Source organism: Cryptomeria japonica, chromosome 3 (genome assembly GCF_030272615.1).
Source record: "Cryptomeria japonica chromosome 3, Sugi_1.0, whole genome shotgun sequence".
In the NCBI taxonomy this organism is placed as follows: Eukaryota; Viridiplantae; Streptophyta; class Pinopsida; order Cupressales; family Cupressaceae; genus Cryptomeria; species Cryptomeria japonica.
Genome location: NC_081407.1, coordinates 911,414,529 through 911,434,881, shown reverse-complemented (window position 1 = coordinate 911,434,881; position 20,353 = coordinate 911,414,529). Strand labels below are relative to the sequence as shown.

Genomic DNA, 20,353 nt, shown 5'->3' with positions numbered 1-20,353 from the left:
TTTAAGGCCATCATTTGCTGACGTCGGCGCCACATCAGTAGACTTTTGAAATTTTTTGACCCCCTCTTCATTGAGATTTTCAGTTTTGCAGTTCAACTTTGAAAGGCCATATCTTGCTCATTTTTGCTCCTTTTTTGGTGCAATTTCTTTTGAAATGGGCTAAAATTTCGTGATCTTCATAGTGGTGTGGTTATTTTCTGATTTTGGTGCACAGGTTTTTCAGAATTTTTGGATTCTCTCAGCTGTACCTGTCCAATCATCAATTCTGCAACTTCAAAGGCCTTGTTTGAGCTCATACGACCTCCTTTTTAGGTGCCCTTTTTTTTTAAAGTGCATGTTTTTTCATCTACTTTCATAATCTATGATCAAATTTGAGAGATTTTGAGTGTAAGTTGTACTTTCAGATATTGGTCTTATTTGGCCTATTAGGTACTTGTAAAGTGCTTGGATCTTAGTTTAGATCTCTTGCATTATTAGTTTGAGTCTCTTTTGGCCTTATTGAGGCAGTTGTAAAATTGAAATCAAAAGCTCACTTTGCCATTTTTTGCAAGTGGCCCATTGTATATGCACTAATTATAAAGTGCCAAATCATCACTTTTGGGGGGGTTCTTTGATTGAGTGAATTTTGGGGGGTGTCTTGTGTGATTGTGCCTCTCTTTGTGCTCTTTCATTTTTGTTGCAATGAGTCCTCATAAATTTCCACCTTTAACTCCACATAATCATGCATCATGGAAAATTAAAGTATGGAGTAAATTAATGGAAAAGGGTCTCACGCATTACATAGATGGAACAATAGTAGCACCACCTGATCCTAAGGCTGATCCTAATGCTCAGTTAGAATGGCTCACAAAGAATTGCATGGCTCTTGGAACTTTGCGCAAGTATGTATTAGATGACCTTATTTTTCACATTGAGAAGTGTACAACAATCAAAGAGGCTTGGGATATGTTTCAGAAATTGTATGGTCAAGTTGATGAAATCAGAGGTTACAAAATTGACAATGAGCTCACCAATTTGGATCCTAAGAGTTTTGATACAATCCAAGATTATGTCACCAAAGCAAATGAGCTAAGAGCAAAGCTTAAGGATTGTGGAATTAACAAAAAGGATGCTCAGTTGATATTCAACTTGTTGGACAAGTTTGCACCAGAATATGCAGCATTTGTGTCTAGCTTCCAAACTCATCGTTTGACAGTGGGGAGTTCCTATGTTATGCCTTCATTTGATGCTTTCACAGAAATGTTGATATTGGAACAATCTAAGTTGTTGAACATGGGACTTCTCAAGTCTTCAAAGTTCAAGGCTTTGGTGGCTAATCAAGGGAATCAAGGAAGTCAAGGCAAAGATTCCAACAAGAAGAAGAAGCAATCCAAGTATAAGCCACAACAAGAAAAAGGACAATCATCCTCTCCATCACAAGGCGATTTTTCATCCTCTTCTAAGAAGGGGACACCACCTAAGAAGGATAAACCAACTTGTGCATATTGCAAGAAGTATGGTCATGATGAGCATTGATGCCAAACAAAACAAGTTGATGAGTTAACTAATCTTCTTAAGAAAAACAACATCAACTTGCCATCCACCTACACAAAGAAGGGTTCATCTCCTTCCTCTTCCTCACATTCTAAGGGAAAAGGGCAAGCATTTGTGGCTACAACAGGTTCTTCACAGCAATGGATACTTGACTCGGGTGCTTCATATCACATGGGTTCTACAAAGGAGCAGTTTTCTTCATTGGAGCCATCTAAGGTACCTCACATTTACATAGGTGATGATACACAAGTAGAGGTTGAAGGGAAAGGTTCAGTTGACATGGATGATGGAACATTTGAAAATGTTCTCTATGTTCCTAACTTGTCTACTAACCTTCTCTCTATCTACCAAATCACTCACTATGGGAATGGGAAAAAGGTTGAGTTTACACCAGATTCAGTTGTGGTAAAGGAACTTGATGATGATGCCTTGGTAGCAGTGGGACAAGTCAATGACAACTCAAGGCTTTATTCATTCTCCCACTTTGTGCCAAGTTCACCTTCAAAGGCCTTGCTTACTCATTCAAATTTAGAAAGTAAGCTATGGCATGAGCGGTTTGGTCACCTCAACTACCGCTATCTTCAGCAGCTCAGCACTAAAGACATGGTCACAGGTCTACCTCGAATCAGTTTTTCAGAGGGTGTATGTTCAGGTTGTTCCATGGGCAAGCATCCCGAGGAGAAGTTTGATAAGGGGAAAGCTTGGAGAGCTTTGGAAGTTCTTCAACTTGTCCACAGCGATGTAGCAGGTCCATTTCCAGCACCTTCATTTAGTAAGCCCCGCTATGTCCTCACCTTCATTGATGACTACTCCCGCTTCACTTGGGTCTATTTTCTTATTCATAAGAGTGAAGTATTTGACAGATTTCAGGACTTCAAGACTCGTGTGGAGAAGCAATCTGGGAAAGTGGTCAAGATTCTTCGTACAGATAATGGAAGGGAATATGTGAACAAGAGGCTTGAGGATTTTTGTACACTTGAGGGAAATGATCTACAACATTCTGTTGCATACACTCCACAACAGAACGAAGTTGCAGAACGCAAGAATAGAACTCTCAAAGAAATGGCTAGTTGTATGATACATGCACGTTCTCTTGATCCCGCTTTTTGGGAAGAGGCTATTAGTTGTGCCACACACATCCAGAATCAGGTTCCTCACAAAGCTTTGCAAGGTATTACTCCTTTTGAGGCTTGGGCTGGTAGGAAACCGATTGTGAGACATTTCAGAGTCTTTGGGTGTCCAGCATGGGCTCGCATACCTCCACAAAAACGCAAGGCTTTGGAACCACAGAGTCGGCCTTGCATATTTGTTGGATATCCTGAGGGTTTTAAGGCATATAGATTGATGGATCCTAAGACACATGAGGTGTTCATTGAGAGGAGTGTTCACTTTGAGGAAAGCTCTCCTAGCTTAGCCTCTCTACCTCCTCCACCTTCCTCCATTGTGGATAGTGATGCTAGTGATTCAAATGATGAGACTCCTTCAACTCCGACTCGCAGGGTTACACCTCCGTAGGGTCCACTTGTAGTTGAGGAGCCTCGTTCTCCACCTCCACCTAAACCTCGTTGGGCTCGACAGACACTTGAGTCTGCGGGTTCTCTTGTTGGGGATCCTTCAGATACACGGAGAACTCGATCACAACATCAAGATCTTCCACATGCATTCATTGCTACTGCTTCTGATCCATAGACATTTAGGGAAGCATCAGGGGTTCCTGAGTGGGACCTAGCTATGGAGGAAGAGTATAGTTCCTTGATGAGGAACAACACATGGGATTTAGTCCATCTCCCTAAGGGGAGAAAGATGGTTCGATGTAAGTGGATCCATCGGACCAAGTTTGCAGTGGATGGTAGTGTGGATAAGTATAAGGCTCGGCTTGTTGCGAAAGGTTTCTCCCAGGTAGCAGGTGTTGACTATACTGAGACCTTTGCGCCCGGAGCCAAGATGAACTCCATTCACTTGACACTTGCTATTGTTGCAGCTCATGGTTGGGTTGTACATCAGATGGATGTGAAGAGTGCTTTTCTTCATGGTGATCTTGATGAGGAGATTTATATGGAGCAGCCACAGGGTTTCATCCAGGATACTTCTTTGGTTTGCAGACTAAGGAAATCTCTCTATGGCCTTAAGCAGGTCCCTAGGGCTTGGTATGCCAAGATGGATTCCTTTCTTCTCTCAGCAGGGTTCACCAGGTGTCATTCCAATCCGAATGTCTACATTTTCCGACAGGATGACTCTCACTTGATACTTGTGCTCTATGTTGATGACTTGATCATTACAGGGAGTACCGCATCCATCATTAGTAGGGTCAAATCTGCTTTGCATGACAAATTTACTATGACTGACTTGGGTCTGCACTACTTCCTCGGGATAGAGATTTCACAGTCACCTTCCAGGATTACACTATCGCAACCCAAGTATGCTCTTGATCTACTTGCACGCTTTCATATGGCTGATTGTAAGCCTGCCCCGACTCCCTTTCTTTCAGGAGTCAAGCTTGAGGCTCAGTGTTCTTCTCCACCAGTTGATGCCACTTTGTATCGTCAGCTTGTGGGTAGTCTCATCTACTTGACCCATACATGCCCTGATATTTCATTTGCAGTTGGCATGGTTTCCCGCTTCATGCTGGAACCACATGAGCTTCATTGGAAAGCCGCCAAACGCATCCTTCATTACATCCAGGGTACACATCACTATGGGATTCACTATGCAACAGGCATAGGACTTCGCTTGGTTGGCTACACAGACTCCGATTGGGCTGGCGATCTTGATGATCGTAAGTCTACCTCTGGTTACAGTTTTCACTGTGGTTCGGGCTCCATTTGTTGGCAGAGCAAGAAGCAACATGCTATTGCTCTCTCTTCGACTGAGGCTGAGTATCGAGGCGCTGCTAACGTAGCGACTAAGACCATTTGGCTCCAGCAGATTCTCACAGGGTTTGGATTCACCACTCCACGACCGACAGTTCTACATTGCGACAATCAGAGTGCTATTGCAATCTCGAAGAACCCAGTCCAGCACCAGCGGACCAAACACATCGAGATTCATATGCACTATATCTGAGAGCTCATTCAAGAGCAGGTCATTGATTTGCAGTATTGTCCTATAGCGGAGCAGGTTGCTGACATATTCACCAAACCTTTCACTGAGAGCAAGTTCCAACAGTTGCGAGCTCTCTTGGGGGTGTGGGACGTGTCATTAGGGGGGGTTAGCTGACTTCTCCTTCCTCTCTTATGGGGGGGGGACTTTTTTCTCTTTGAGGTTTTGTCCTTCTTCTTTGAGAGTCTTTTGTACTTTCATCTCTCTTTTGGGGGGGGGATTTTTTTCCCACTGGGTTTTCTCCCTTTCTCCATTTGTGAGAGATTGCTTTGCATAGTTTTGCTTGCATTTGCATATTGTACATGGGTACCTATCATGGCCTAGTAGCCGGGACCCATCTTGCATTGTTGACTTAAGTCTTCATTCCCCTAAGTTGCACTTAAGGGGGGGTGTTGGTGTAAATAAATATTCATTTTGGATATTATTACACTTTACTTAAGTTAACTTAGGATAATGCATCTCTTCATAGTTTGGATTTGAGACACTTAGGGAAGTGTGCACATAGGGATAGAGCTTGTAAGAGAAATTCCACCTTTTGTGGTCTTATTTTGCTGTTACACTCCACATTCGATGGGTCATCCACCTCTTGTAGAATATTATATTATTTCTCCTACCTACCCCTATTATTTCTTACCTACCCTTGTTTCTCATTGAGCCACATGTCATAATTGTGTGCTCATACATCTATATGGCCTTGCCTATATAAGCAGGTCTATATTCATTGTATTGGTTAATCCAGTTGATCATTTTGCATATTGATGAGAATACAGTTTTATTCTTGTCATTCTATTGTCTCTCTTTTTATTCTTTTCATTGTGCCCTTGATCTTGGCAAAATCCTACACTATGACTAGACATAACAAATATTGGTCTAGATGACCTTATTACATAAAAAAATGATCATAATTGACCTTATTTACATTTATAATCCATCAAAACACTTGTCTTCCATATTTGACCTCATGGAGGCCTGATGAGTAAGGAGGTGCTCCTGGACCAAAGAGGCACTATGCGCATGATATGTTAAAAATAAGAGACATAAGTGTTGACCATTTTTTAGTGTCTACAATCGCATTATTAGATATTAGTCACATAGTATTTAATATTCCTCATAGTGTGTTTAAAGTTTTTTGTAGGTAGTTAGTTGGTTGTAGCTCATACCTCATCACACCTTTGCTATTTGTACAAGGTGTTTGTACATTGTAAATTATCTCAATTCATTTTCCCACATTGGTGAAATAGCATCATTGAAGGTTGCTTCTTTCTACATTGTGAAGTGTTTTGGTTTGCAGCTTGTGTTCTTATGGTGCTCCAACACAATAATCTCTAGATTGTTTATGGAGTTTAGAAAAGTTGATTCTGGAGGATAGAACTAGTTAATGGGTTTTTGGTGGTTATTTTTTCCCTTGTGTCCTGAAGTAGGAATTGTTTCAATGGTCTCTTTTTTGGTCTCCTATAGGGGATAGTGGTTGGGTTTGTGCTTGAATTGCAATGTTGGTTTCCTTTTGATTAAATAATTTTTTACCCCATTTCCAAAAAAAACACAAACAAAGAAATTAAATCCTAATTTGTTATTTATCGATCTCACTACAAACCTCAATAAAAGACCGTTTCTTCACCTTAAAGGTATGTGGATGCTTGATCTTTGTAGCATAACACAATGATTTAATGATTGATTAATTTCAAATGTTGACACAATGAACTTCCATAAGATGTGATATTATTTGAATGAGGAGGAACATGATCTTATTTATAGACTTTCCATTGATAAATGGATAGTTAAAAATAAAAACTCACATTTAATTAAATAGTGACATTTTATTATGGATAAAGTAAGAATTATTAAGTAATGATGTGATAAATAGATAAATAATCAATAAATGATATAAGATAATTAATAAATAATATATGATAATTAATTAATGATAACTAGGAGGAATATTATGTAAATATTTTTAGTGTGTCAATTTTTATCTAATTTCTCACATTTCAAGAAAAAAAGTACACCCTTATAGGGAGGATTCTCTCCTCTAGTGCACCATATATTTCTCAAGATTAATTACTTGGCCCTATAACTATATATCTAGCAATCAAGTCCTATATAATTAAATATTTTTTAAGTTTTTTATTTAGCCTCATGTTTGGTTATAAAAACCTAGATGCATATTTTAAAATCTCATATCAAAACTAATCAAAATATCAAAAAAAAAATTGTATTCTAGACTTTGATCTCTATAAAAGAGTATCTTCATATTTACATGAAAGTTCCCCTGGTTGGAAAAATCCAAAGTTAAAATTGATTTTTTTTTTTAATTTGCCCCAAATGACGGGTTAAGCTGCCACATAGGTAGCCACAAACAATTTTGATTGAAAGGGTTTTGACTAAAACACTTTCAACCATAACCTTTTCACCTAAGACATTACATGCAAATTCAATAGCAGGTCAAATTTTTAATAGGGAAAATTTTATTTTATAGTTTTGGGGAAAAGGGTTTCACTTGAAACTCTTTGTGTAACATATACACCACGTGGTCTTGGGAAAAACTATTCCACCCAAAACCCTTTTGTCTAAAAGTCTTTCACTAGAAACTATTTTGTTGGTTGAAAGTGTGACTCAGGTTTGTGTTTTTTTCCCTTGGACTTTGTTAAGCTTCGCATACCAAGGCCTAAGCAACTCAAATATTTGTTTTCTTAATCTTCACATGAGGAGCATTAACACAATTTTACATTCATATTCCCAATAATCATATGCCAACCTCCTTACATTATCCTTAGTCTTGTTGAACTAGGGAGATTTGCACATTAATGTCTTGTCATCCAAAACATTCATCTATTTTCATATAGCATTATGATATTCCTACTCTCACCAAATATATTTGAAAGTGAATTAATTTGATATTTTCCATATATTTATAGACATAACTAAATTAAACATCACTTTCATCGAAATGATTTTATTAGTAGAGTGAGATCTTTTACCAATTGAAAATAAACATCTTTTCTTATTTTCTATGATATCTTTTCTCCTCATTCTCATGAAATCTACAACAAATAGTTCCAAGAGCTAAATTTCATCTGAGAAATAAATAATACTAACAATTGGGCATGGCCAATTATATTTTAACTATTAAAAGGCATCAAATATATTTTTAGATCATCTATTGATTCACCTTATGAGAATCCATTCTTATTATGCATGGTATTTTGTTTTTCAATTTCAATTAAACTCAAATAGCCAATTTATTATGTCTTTAATTTTTCCTTGACCTCAATAAGAAAAACATCTAAAATTGTTAGTGTGAAATCGATTATCCTCTTAGAACTTGTTCACACTCAAGTCATAAGATTGAGACACTTGTTACAATCTTATGGTATCCTAAAGTTTTATGCATGTCATTTATTAATAATAATACATTCTATGTTAAGTAAATACGATTTATTGTCTAATAACTCTTTTGGAGTTAATTTTAAATAATTAACTCTCTTAAATAGATTCTTTTTTTTGGATGATTACTCTCCATTTCGTATCTCTAGCTTTTGCCTTATCTATATAGGAGCATAGACATAGTGTTTGAGATCATGACCATGGACGAGAGTTATTGAATCATTGACGATAATCTACTTTTTTAATTTCAAATATACTAGTGGAAGGTTTATTTGGCTTTGTAGGATCCTTGATCTTGTTATACTTTCTTGGACTTTTAAATGATATAAAAAATCTAGATCTATAGACCTCTTCCCTTATTTGTATATTTTTGTTATGTATTTTGACATGGTGCATCTCATTGTTGAATGGATCTCACCATTGAGTCTAGAAGGACCAAAAATATATAAATCAATTACTAATTTGATAGGATCAACAATTTTTGGGAATTTCATGACTAATCATACACAAATTTATATAAGTCATACATCTATATACAATCATATTGTACCATCATCATCATTATGCACTACCATTGTTAGACTTATGCTACATATATCATAGATCTCTACATCATATCCTATGCATACAATATTATTTTTAAAAAAATTCAGGTTTTTAAAATAAAATTATAGGGTAGAGGGTATAAGTGCTAACACCTACAACCACTATCTATCATGAGGAGTGAGAATTGGATTGGCACCACTATCACTACCACCACAACTCCATTATAAACAACTAGCCCCAACAATGCCACCTCTAGAAAAATCGATAGTTTCCACTTGTACAAGAATGGTTTTTAAATGCCCATCATGTTTCCTACTTCCATTATCAACTTTATGTAAGATAAATTCATGGTAGTTTTAAAATATATTAGCAATTGCAAAGAATATTTTACATTAAAATATTATCTCCTTTTTTTTTCTCATAGCTAGTGATGTCATCCCATGTGAGACTGGTGGTGACATCATATTTCTATTTGTTGATGTCAATGAATTATGGTTGGTCATTTTAATATACTAACATCATCTAACCATTTTGTAACCTCAAACAAAATTTTGGAGGTTTTCTTGTCCTTTCACCATTGGAGTTTTCATGTTTTTAGATGAGACATGTTTCTTGTTCAGCACACCGCAAGGCTGAGAGGGGGGGGGGATGAATCAATGCTAATCAACTTCCATTCAGATCTTTATAACAATTAATCTTATACTGTATTTGCAAATCATGAAAGCACAAAGAATATTCAACACATGAACACCAAATTTACCTGGAAAACTCTATAAGGGAGAAACCACGATGAGAATCACACTCACAATATAATAAAACTGATTACAAGGTTTTAGGCTCACTACTAAGGAGAAATATGCACCTAATGGACCTGCAGCTAAGGTGCACAACCTTAGGTAAAGATACAAAGACTTGTAGAACTGTGATGCACAATCTCAAGGCAAGATATAGAAGTCTACCAGCAAACTCATTGTCTACCAGTAGACAAGAGGAATAGCTGAAATTAAAATGAGTAGGATCTCTTGATCATAAAATTGACCTTGAACCTTAATGTCAAGTGACCAATATCATGGCAAGCACATTTGATCATAAATACTATCTCTGATCACTGTCACTCTAAAGATAGTACTATCAAAGCACTTCTCAACTAACTTTCACACATCACCAACACAAAATCTTCTTGAATATTATACACATACATATTTATACACAAATTTTTTTATCAAAACCCTCAATTAGGTCGGCCAAAGACAAAACAAGTAATATTACAAAAAATAGATCATTCGAAACTAAAACAATCACTTTGGTCCACTCCACGAAATAAAGGGGACCCAAAACACACTCTACCACCATCTTCAAGATCGGTGCCAAATGAAGCATATAGAAAGATAATGAAACATATCAAACGATCGGCCCAAAAACATTTGCCAATGCAAATTACTAAGTCTAAATCACTACACACCATGGTGAGATCCATATCAACACTCTAACCCATCCTCCAAAGCTTGTTTGAACCAAAAGAGCATAATCCAAACAAGATAGATCAACCAAGACAATTGAGACTCAACACAACATAGAATGCCAAGCACATACCAACAAAAATGACTTGTGAAACAAAATTGATACGTAAAAGTTGAACTGGAATTCTACAAAAACCAAATGAGCATGCCCTCCAAACCACAACCCTTGAATCCACATATCTAGAAGCCACTGGGTAATTTCTTGACCAATCTAATAGATAGCCTTACTATCAGAAAACAACAACAACTAACCTCGTCATTTTTAGCAATCAGATGACCTGCACACTTAATAGTACATCATTCACAAAACATAAAAATTACATCCAAATCCACACATCATGATCTTCATAATATATAAGGATACAAAAAATTCTTCCACTAGGACATTAAACATTCTTTCCTACATATTTAAACTTTACTGTAACCTTCCAAAACATTCTTCCATTGGGACATTAAATACTCTTTCTTGCATATTAAAACTGCATGTACTATAACCTTCTAGAAATAACTTATGTATGAACGTCTCCTCCAAAAAATATGACATCTACATACACATCACTGGACCATATGACAACATCTAAACACACAAGATTGACATCAACGACAACATAGCCTAACTTAAGTTTCCAACAATCTCACCCTTTGTCATTGATGGCAACACTTATACCACAAATATTGTCTTCTATTGAAATCTCTCCCCCTTTCACATCAAGGACAAGGGGCAATTACTAACTTCTCTCCAAGCAATAACACTCCCCTTAAGAGCATCCACCACTATAATTCCAAAAAAGATACATCCATCACTACTCTCCTTAAGAGCATCCACCACATCAGTCTAGGAGACAAAAGATAAGCCTTCAATCTCACCCTGGAGAGATGCACCACCTTATTGAATTTAGTTAGAAAAGGAGGGTCCATAACCCCTAAATTTTGTTTGAGGTATAAAAAGGTATCTTTTTCCAATGCCTTAGTAAAGATATCTGCAATTTGCTCCTTTGTAGGTACATACTCTAGTCCGACTTCTTTTTCTGCAACCTTCTCTCAAGAAATGATACCGAATTGAAATGTGTTTAGTTATAAAATTCATTACTGAATTCTTGGAGATGTTTATAACACTAGTATTGTTGCACGTAATGGGAATTGCCTCATCATACATTACTCTGATATCTCTAAGCAAATGCTTCATCCACGTGAACTAAATGCAACAAGATGCTACTATAATGTATTTTGCTTCTGCAATAGATGACACTGAATCTTGCTTCTTACTTAACCAAGAGACCAATCTATCTCCCAAGAAAAATGCACCTCCACTTGTACTCTTGTTGTAATCAACACATTTGGCCCAATCAACATAAGTGTACACCTTCAACATGAAATCACCATTCTTCTTATACCATAGACCATAATTTAGAGTGCCTTTCAAATATTAAAAAATCCTCTTTATTGCTTGATCACGATTTTGCTTCACATTAGAATTAAATATTGCAACCTATTGCGCCACATTTGAAATACCCAAAATTTGAACTTTGAATTGGTCCTAATGTTGTCCTAAGCATCATTTTGTGCCATATGACCAATTTTCGTCTAAACCCAGTTCACAATTTGCGATATTTTAAATTTTCAGTCCCTCGCTCTAAAAAAAATTAAAATCCCTTGCCCTAGGTTTCTTCATGAGGACCAAATGATAGTATATGCTCATTTTCCAACCTTGAAAACATGTTTCAAATTTCAGAGCCTAACTCCTTACCATGTAAAAGTTATGGCCGTTTTTCTTAAATTTGGGTATAAAATAATTTAATATTTTAAATTGGTTTCTATATATTTCCTATTGTGATCATTTCAGGGGAAGAGTTATTTAAAAATATCATAATTTTCATTTCTCTCTCTCCCACTTCGTGGTCAACGGCTCCAAAAGTCAAAATCATAACCTTTGAGAGATTAAGGTTAAGAATGCTCCATTTTCGAGCATTCCTAACCCAAATTTATAACCTCTCATAAAAGTGGTTAGGATTGCTCCAAAATGGAGCATCTCTAGCCTTCCTTTCTAACCTTGTGTGGCTCAGGTTTGGGCTCCACTCCAGTTGTTTTAACCATAAGGATTGAGGAGAAAACTAGCTCAAGATTGAATTGGATTGAGGAGATGCTTCAAATGTGCCTGTTCAAGGTCACTAAAAACTCTCAAGAGTGTCGGTCGGCGGATCTAGTTGAATGTGCTATTTGAATCCCTCCTGAATTGATGCTTTTCTCAGTAGATTAGCCACACCGACTTACTCATCTCCTTTAGTATATGGTCTCAAATGTGGCAGCAATTATATTGGTCGATATTCATGCAAAATGTGGTAGCATAAACAATGCACACGAACTATTTAACAGAATGCTTCAAAGAGATGCCATCTCATGTAATGCAACGATTATAGGATATGTGCACAATGTATTGTTGAAAAAAGTTTTCGAAGCTACAAATATAAGTGGTAGGTGTAAAACCAAACTCGTAACCTCGTTGTCATTCTCTGCCTGTGCTGAAATAGAAGACTTGGAACAGGGTATGAGCAGCTTCCAAAGCAAATGCAATTCGCAGGTGTAAAGCCAAATTGCGTTTGATGTTTATATAAATATGGAAGCCCTAAACAACGTATGGACACTCATCAAAACAATTGAATGAAAGATTTTATTAGATGTGGTATATGCAAATACTTGAGCGGGTCCATGAATTGTTTGACCGAATGTCTCACAAGTGATGTCATCTTCAGGAATAAAATGACATGATAGCAAGATAGTCACAAAATGAAGCTATTGAAAAGGCTTTATAAATCTTCAAAGTTGGTGCAAAACACAAGCATAAAGTTGAACTCCACAAACTCTTCTAGTATCATCCTCTGTACATGTTAAATGGGAGCCTTCGAATAGGTATAAGTATACATTTGAGTATAATTTCTATTGGTTTAGTCATTTTCATCATGCATTTGATAGATGTTTTATTAAAGATACCTCTAAGAAAACCCTCTTAGAATTCGTTGAGCCTAGAGTGAAGGAGAGAACACCCTTTCTTAGAAATTAACCTTTACTCATCCATAAGTATGATAAGCCCATGTTGTCCTCTTTTGGACAACACCATGGTCTTTAGGATAAGTTAATAGGATAAGTTAATACTCTAGAACAATAACACCATGGGTAGTTTGCAATTCCACCATTAAACAAAGAATAAACTAAATGAGTGCAGTCTAGGAAAAACAACCTTGAAAGAACATATAATAAAGTATATAGATTGTACATATGGTAAAACCTTTGCCATTGTTCAATAAAATCACACCTTGGAAAACAACAAACCAAGACAACAGGTTGTCAATAAATAACTTGAGTAAAAAACAAAGTCTGAAAATTTCAGAAGCTCAAGTTATAGAAGGAAATGGTTGACAATTCTGTGAAGGATTTGCTAAATGATATAGTGGCCTGTAGCACTTTTTTCACTTCCCATATTTGAAGGAAATGCCTATGGTTGAAACAAAGACTTTGGTGGGAATTAACATCTTCAGAAGTCAAAAAACTGATTATTCCTTTGAATGGAATGACTGAACACACAAGTCAAACAGACGTATGAAGCAACTTACAAAAGACATCATAATTGTTCAGAACCATTTTCTCATGTTTTGAGCAAAAGAGAATGTAAAGGATGCAATTTTGCAAGGATTTAGAAATTAATAAAAAAATGAAATCAATGGACTATTGAGCAATGGAAACCATGGCTAAAATCCAAAAGGAAGTTAACCTTCAGCTTTCTTTACTTCCTCCTAATGGCTCTCTGTTATTCCAGATTAAGCAAAAGCTTAGCCCATTTTTTTATTTGTCATAAAGTCCACTTCCAGGAGATTTCAGTCATATCTAATACAAAAACGAGATCAAAGAAGAAAATAATTATCCTTACCAATGAAAATATGAACTCAAAAAGGAAGTAGTTTACAAAAGTATTATGTATAGTCAAGGAACGTTTCACTTTGTCTAGTAAGTATAGGATGGATCAAATCTTTTGCGACCATCTTTCCTAAAGAGAGGTGTATCATCCACAGTTCTTCTTATGTACTCTGTATAAGGTTGTGGAGGTGTCCTAGGGTAAGACTGCGATGACGCTGGTGAGTGCAAACTCATAGAATTGGACATTTGGGTTCTTGCAGGAGTTCTTTCCACATTTGCAATAATTTCAGGGACTGATTCTGTGCCAAAATTTTGCCTGGCTGGTTCAGGCTGATCAAGTAACCGTAGATAAATAATTACAGTAAGCACAAGCGAAATCACACTAACAACAACTATGATGGAAATGACTTCTAGGGAGATATTTGACCCAATAAACTTGCTCGGTTCATAGCTCACACCAATCTCCATTTTTTGACCTGTTATGATTGAAGCCATTATCAGTATTACATTTTTTAAAGAAACCAATAAAAAACCCCAAAGATAGAATCTCTACCAGTTGGTGGAAGCATGATCTCCAACTTGTCATTAAATCTTTCTCTCTTCAGCACTTTCACCTACCACAGAAAATCATGCACACAGAATTTCAATAGTAAAGGTTGCAAAATCATCATTATGGACACTAAAACCCTCTGAAACACAATCACAATCCTGTAAAACTCAACATCCTCTAAAACCAGTTACAAAGGCACATGTAATCTACATGCTTAGGTTTGCATTCTCTATGTATCTATAATTAAAAAAGAACTATGTATTCCTCATTCAATAAAATTCCAAAGGTAAATGTTTCATGCAAAATAGCAAAGTTACTTTTGAGTCTAAAGTGAACAAATAACCTTGTAAACATGGAATTTCACAAAACAAAATGCTCACCTCATATTCAGCTCGCCCGCCTATTCCCATGTCATGATAGCTGACACGATTAACTGACATAAAATTCTTGGCTTGCCACTGCAGTTTGATTCTTCCTGTCACCATATATAACAAAGTCATGTGAAGATAATGCTCACAAATTGTTCTCAAAACGAAGTATGACTTTCAAAATAATCAAAACTTACCAACATTTCCAACAATTGTTATTCGACTTTTATTTGCACTTGGTGTTAAATGCAACTGCACACAACATGAAACTAATTAATCATGAATGAGAGAGTAACCGACAGTGAGGATTAAAAAACTTTAAAATACCAATTAGGATAATTTCATACAAGAATGCTATCCCTAGGCATAGAGCCAGTACTAGCACATAACTCAAAAATGTGCACTCCATTCAATTCATATTACTGGCATTTGATATTCATATCTTCATATGAGATGGGTACAAAATCTACACATTTCAGACTGACTCAAAGCATCTAATTTCTGGTAATTCCCAAGAAACAAATTCCAGCATAAAAAGGTTATTTAGGAGAGATATTGTTAAATTTTCTATAACAAGAACATCAAACAGCAGTTAAAACTAGAACTCATCCATAATACGGCAACATTACTTCTAGAATGATAGAGGTACTCGTTAGTTGTTACCTCCTCCATGTCAAGAATAGAAAATCCAGCCATGAAAACAACATCAGCTGAACCTGACATCTCTTTTGCTCCTCCAATAACTGCTGTAATTGAAATGTGAAGCATCCCATCTTGATCTCCTACTTTAAATTTCTGAGTTCTATCCTTTAAGCCTAACAATATATGAGTTAAATATTCTGGACTATGTGGAGTAAATAAGCAATAGAAGATCCCTGTAACTGAGTCCTTCCATGGTTTACAGTGCCTGATGACGAAAAAAGGACCATAAATTCTGTTAAATCCCAATCGTTTTGAAACATAGCTTGTCTAAATCAATTCAATGAAACTCAATCGAACTTAAACAAACACCTACCCAACATAGGGTGGATCCACAAGGCAGTCATAAGAAACTTCCATTCCCTGACTGAATGATTTGAAACTGTGTCCCTGGTGGTCGCTAAAATAACAAAGGCAAATGTGTTAGAGAAAACAATCAATTATTCAGCACAAGAAATTATAGTCTGGTGTATTTACAAAGTTTGAAAATAACAAAGTATCTATCAAAAGGTTTCCTGAAGTCAGAAAGATTTTCAAAACAAACTATCAAACAGATTTCCTTGCCATAGTTTACAAGAGAAGCTTAACTTTGAATTCAATGAATTCCATGCATATATAATAAGCTTTCAAATCAAACTATAATCGATGCAGATTGGCAATAAATACTAGCATCAGACAACTTATTGTTAGCATAAGCACAAAACATACCAACCAAAGATCAGAAACACATAGCAAGTGTCGAAACTGAAACAAATAGATCTGTGAAACAGACTTGTGATAACATTAAATTTTAAGTTTTGGAAATTTTACACGTAGACATTTCTGCATTGCATCATTGATGGTTGAAAATGCACAATATGTATTTTATTACACAAATCAGGCATCTTTTGAATTCAGGGCTTCCTCTTGCAAATCATAATTTTTCTTACAATCATGGTAGCAAAATTGAAGGTTAGAAACAAATAGATAATTTTTTACTCACCAAGACTAAAGTTAACTTTGCATACTTGCAATGGCTAATTATATTTTGATCTCGAAATTTATTTCATCCAACCTATATTCCTTGAGTTTAGCATTTTACCTCTTTAGAATTTAATTGTGACAAAGAAAACTGAAAAAACTTGTACGTGAATGTTTACTAAAACTAAAACCAAAATATGGCAAATTATAGATGTGTAAAAGCATGCATAGATGTGGAATGTACCCATTTTTACGCCATCTTGTTCCATCAGTGGTGGCCAGTTTCTGAGGTTTTCCGTAAGTTTCCAAGTGAGTTGGGAGAACTCCAATGTTCTTGGAGAGCTCAGTTTCCAGTTTTCTTAGCAATCCAGTGATGGTTTGGAGTTCAATTGGCATTTAAAATTGCAATGATTCTCTTTGTAGCATTTTTGGCCATTTGTCTTGTTCTCCATATTTCTTGGAGAACATGGCTATCTTTAGTAAATTCTTGGTTATGATAGTCACAAGTTAGTTGGTAGTAATTCATTAGCTGGCATAAAGCCTTAAAGGTTGTAGTTGACAGTTAAAAAAGTCAGTTGATAAAGAACATCATTACTCTACTACGGAACTAACTGATATGTAGAGAATTACTCCCTCTTCTCTCTATATACTGTCTGAAGTAATGTTTTGTACTTTATACTCATGAATGAAAAGAGTTTATAACAGTTCATTGAAAGCATAAATTAACATTTGAAGAAATAATGATCCTCAAGGTAAATTATTTTAGCAAAAATACACACCTAAGTTTAACAGAGAAATTATATTCCTTGTCTGGAAGTGGAACATTGGTCAAGATATTAGAGGGAGCAGAAATCATCACAGAAGCCAGTTTGACCACAGTAACAGTCGTATATGCTGTTAATCTTGAGCTTTTAAAACTAACTGCCATAAACAAGACATAATACACAGATATAACCACATTAGAGTTCTCAAATGGTTTACTGATTTCCAAATAAATCATAACATTTTAAGAAAAAAAAGTTCTGCAAAAATAACCTTGTGTGGTACCCTCTCCAACAGCTCGGGCTTCTCCAGATGGGTTGTCTATGATAACAACACCTTCATTTGTACTAGACCAGTGCCCCTGCTCTCTTTCACCTAAACCTAGAAAATCCATAGAAACAGATAGTGCCTCTGGAAATCTACTATAATATCTAGTGTTCAGAAAGGCATCATTGTAATTATACAACATTCTCAGTGAGTATAGTCATTCATATTCAATGAATAAATTTTTTAAGTGTTCATTTACATTTACGCATCTAATATTCTTCATTTACTTGTCAACACCAACAGCATGGATGTGTCATCATGTGTATAAAACAATAATAAGTCAACAGGTCAATAAAAGTTCAAAGATCAGGCAAAAAGGTATGAGTATAAAACTTGTAGGAAATAGTAAAATACAAATTGCATTTGATGAAAAAGATAATGGGTAGATGTGTAAGCCCTTATTTGAAAAGAGTCCATTTTGAAATGGAGACCCACACTGACAAAAACAAATATTTTTTCTATCACGTAGGCAGTGCTCTTTTCATATCATGTTCAATCAATGCCAACTTTGTTCTTCATCAAAAGCATGGCAGAAGAAAAAGAGAAACTTACCATTTCCTGTGATACTGAAATTAAGATGAGCCCCTACATGAAGAACTGGATTTCTTGGGCTTATATATGCACCTACTCGAATCTGAAGGCCACAAATTTCAGGTCAAATGCTCACCAACATGAAAAGATAGAAGAGTTGTTCTTTTATTACCAAGTCCCCTAGACAGTAAGATGCTAAGTGAATTTATCTTCTTAAAATTTATCACAAGATCAATGGCTGATAAACCTACCAAAATGAATTCAGCAATTTGCGGGCTTTTCTGGAATGTTATACGAACAAGAGCTCGTCCTTCCCGCAATGCCTATGTATCCCACACATCAATGAACCAATAAAAGAGTTTATCAATTATAAACTATTAAACAGAAAATGCAAATCATCCAGCAAGTGAAATTCCATATCCACAAAATTCAATATAAAAATAAAAAAACAAAAATAGAACTTGGGCACTCGAAGAATTAGAAAAAGATTAACAAAGGAGACTCATAAAAATAACAAGCAAATAACCCCCATAACATTAAACATTTACAGGTCGGAAATTGCCTACTTTGCACTCATTGCCTTACATTTCTGCACTCATTGCCTTACATTTCTGCACTCATTTTGGTGTCCATACCTCCGGTTGTGTTTTAAGACAATTTCACCTATTTCTAGCCTTTTCCTAGATCACAGAAAGATAATGCAAGCGGTCCCAACATTAGGAACACACCATCTATCCACCTTGAAAATGTAAACTCTTAACTCCTCAAGGACACCCTTCTGTAGTGGTCATTAATTAAAGTATCCCACCTTGATCTAGATATTTTTTGAAGGTTCTGTCTTTCGTAAATTTTTGTGTTTTTTGCAATTTCTAATTTTTTGTGGTTTTTTCATTTATTGAAAATGAAATGCAGGAGAGTAACAAGGAACAACTTCTGAATGCTAACTAATAAATAACTTAAAAAACTCAGGATTTTTAATTGCAACAAATGTAAATTTCAAACATACTCTATTTCCAACACCTCATGCAAGGCCATATACATCAGCATATGATAACAGCAGGTCTAGTTTCATTCTTTAACAGCAACAATCAATATTTCATAATTCTGGAAATGCAGTAACAACCCTGATTTTTACAATTCCTAGGGTTGCCAGGCAACCCAATTCCAAATGCCTAACTGGAGGATGATAAATTGCTGATGAATAGGGTCATTGTTGATGGAATTGTATGGTCTGATTTTGTTGTGCGAATCTGGTCTCAACCAGATCTAAGAACCTACACCAGTCCTTGGAACAATTATCTTGCAGGCAAGAACGGTATGGCCTACCTAGGTATGGTACGGCTAGTAAGAACCATAGTTACAAAACTCGGACTCGGCTTGAACTCAGCAAGCTGGAATTGAATCATTGCAAAGCAAATTAAATGCTTTTTATACTCTAGCCAAAACCCCACACCCAAGTTGGCATTTTATCATTTAAATGAAGTTTGCTTTTAATTTATTCCTTTACTAATAGTTGGCGGCCACATGAGGAATAGTAAGGTCACTTTATGAATTTTAATGAAAAGTTACCCTTTTAACCCCTTATAACTCCATTTCATAAAGTCACTTAAAATAATATAAATAACATTGAAAGACTTAAAGTTAAAACATTGGTTTAACTTTACATATTTTGTTACTTATTATTAAATCAAATAACCATGATAAATGCCAAATAATAGACCATCATGACAATCTACCAACATTTCCCGATATAGAAGTCACCAACTGAATGATCCCTCCTGAATTACTATAAATAGTAAGTATGAGCAACATAACTGAGTGACTAAAAATAGTGTGTATCAAAAAGAGTCCTAAATAATCCCAAGAAGACATACCACAGATAAACTGGGACACTGAGCTAAAGAATATTACAATAAGCACACAAAAAGGTCAGCTGAAGAACCATAGAACACACCCAAAAAGATCCCCTAATCACCATGTTAACCTATGGGGACAAAAGTCATAGGCTAACCTCCAAAATAGTTGATGTTTAGAAAGGGGATATTACAGTCCACCCTCCCCAAGATTTCTTGCCCACAAACAATGTCAATGTCATCCAAAAATCAACTAATTGAACCACGCTGAAACCAAGAATGATCCCAAGGTCCCAAGTCATCCTCAGAAAG

General features: G+C 35.9%; 1 protein-coding gene across 1 annotated transcript in view; it reads right to left on the bottom strand.

Annotated features, from left to right (window-relative positions):
- Window positions 1-13,826: 13,826 nt before the first annotated feature.
- LOC131071561 (nuclear pore complex protein GP210) overlaps window positions 13,827-20,353 on the bottom strand; it is a 261,149-nt gene continuing 254,622 nt past the window's right edge. The window contains exons 28-37 of the mRNA XM_058007476.2: window positions 18,440-18,511; window positions 18,210-18,291; window positions 17,604-17,711; window positions 17,348-17,489; window positions 15,925-16,008; window positions 15,573-15,816; window positions 15,107-15,161; window positions 14,922-15,016; window positions 14,545-14,605; window positions 13,827-14,467 (exon numbers count right to left, since the gene is read on the bottom strand). Coding sequence (XP_057863459.2) covers window positions 14,079-14,467; window positions 14,545-14,605; window positions 14,922-15,016; window positions 15,107-15,161; window positions 15,573-15,816; window positions 15,925-16,008; window positions 17,348-17,489; window positions 17,604-17,711; window positions 18,210-18,291; window positions 18,440-18,511 — 1,332 coding nt within the window. The 3' untranslated portion in view covers window positions 13,827-14,078. The remainder of the gene's footprint in view (window positions 14,468-14,544; window positions 14,606-14,921; window positions 15,017-15,106; window positions 15,162-15,572; window positions 15,817-15,924; window positions 16,009-17,347; window positions 17,490-17,603; window positions 17,712-18,209; window positions 18,292-18,439; window positions 18,512-20,353) is intronic.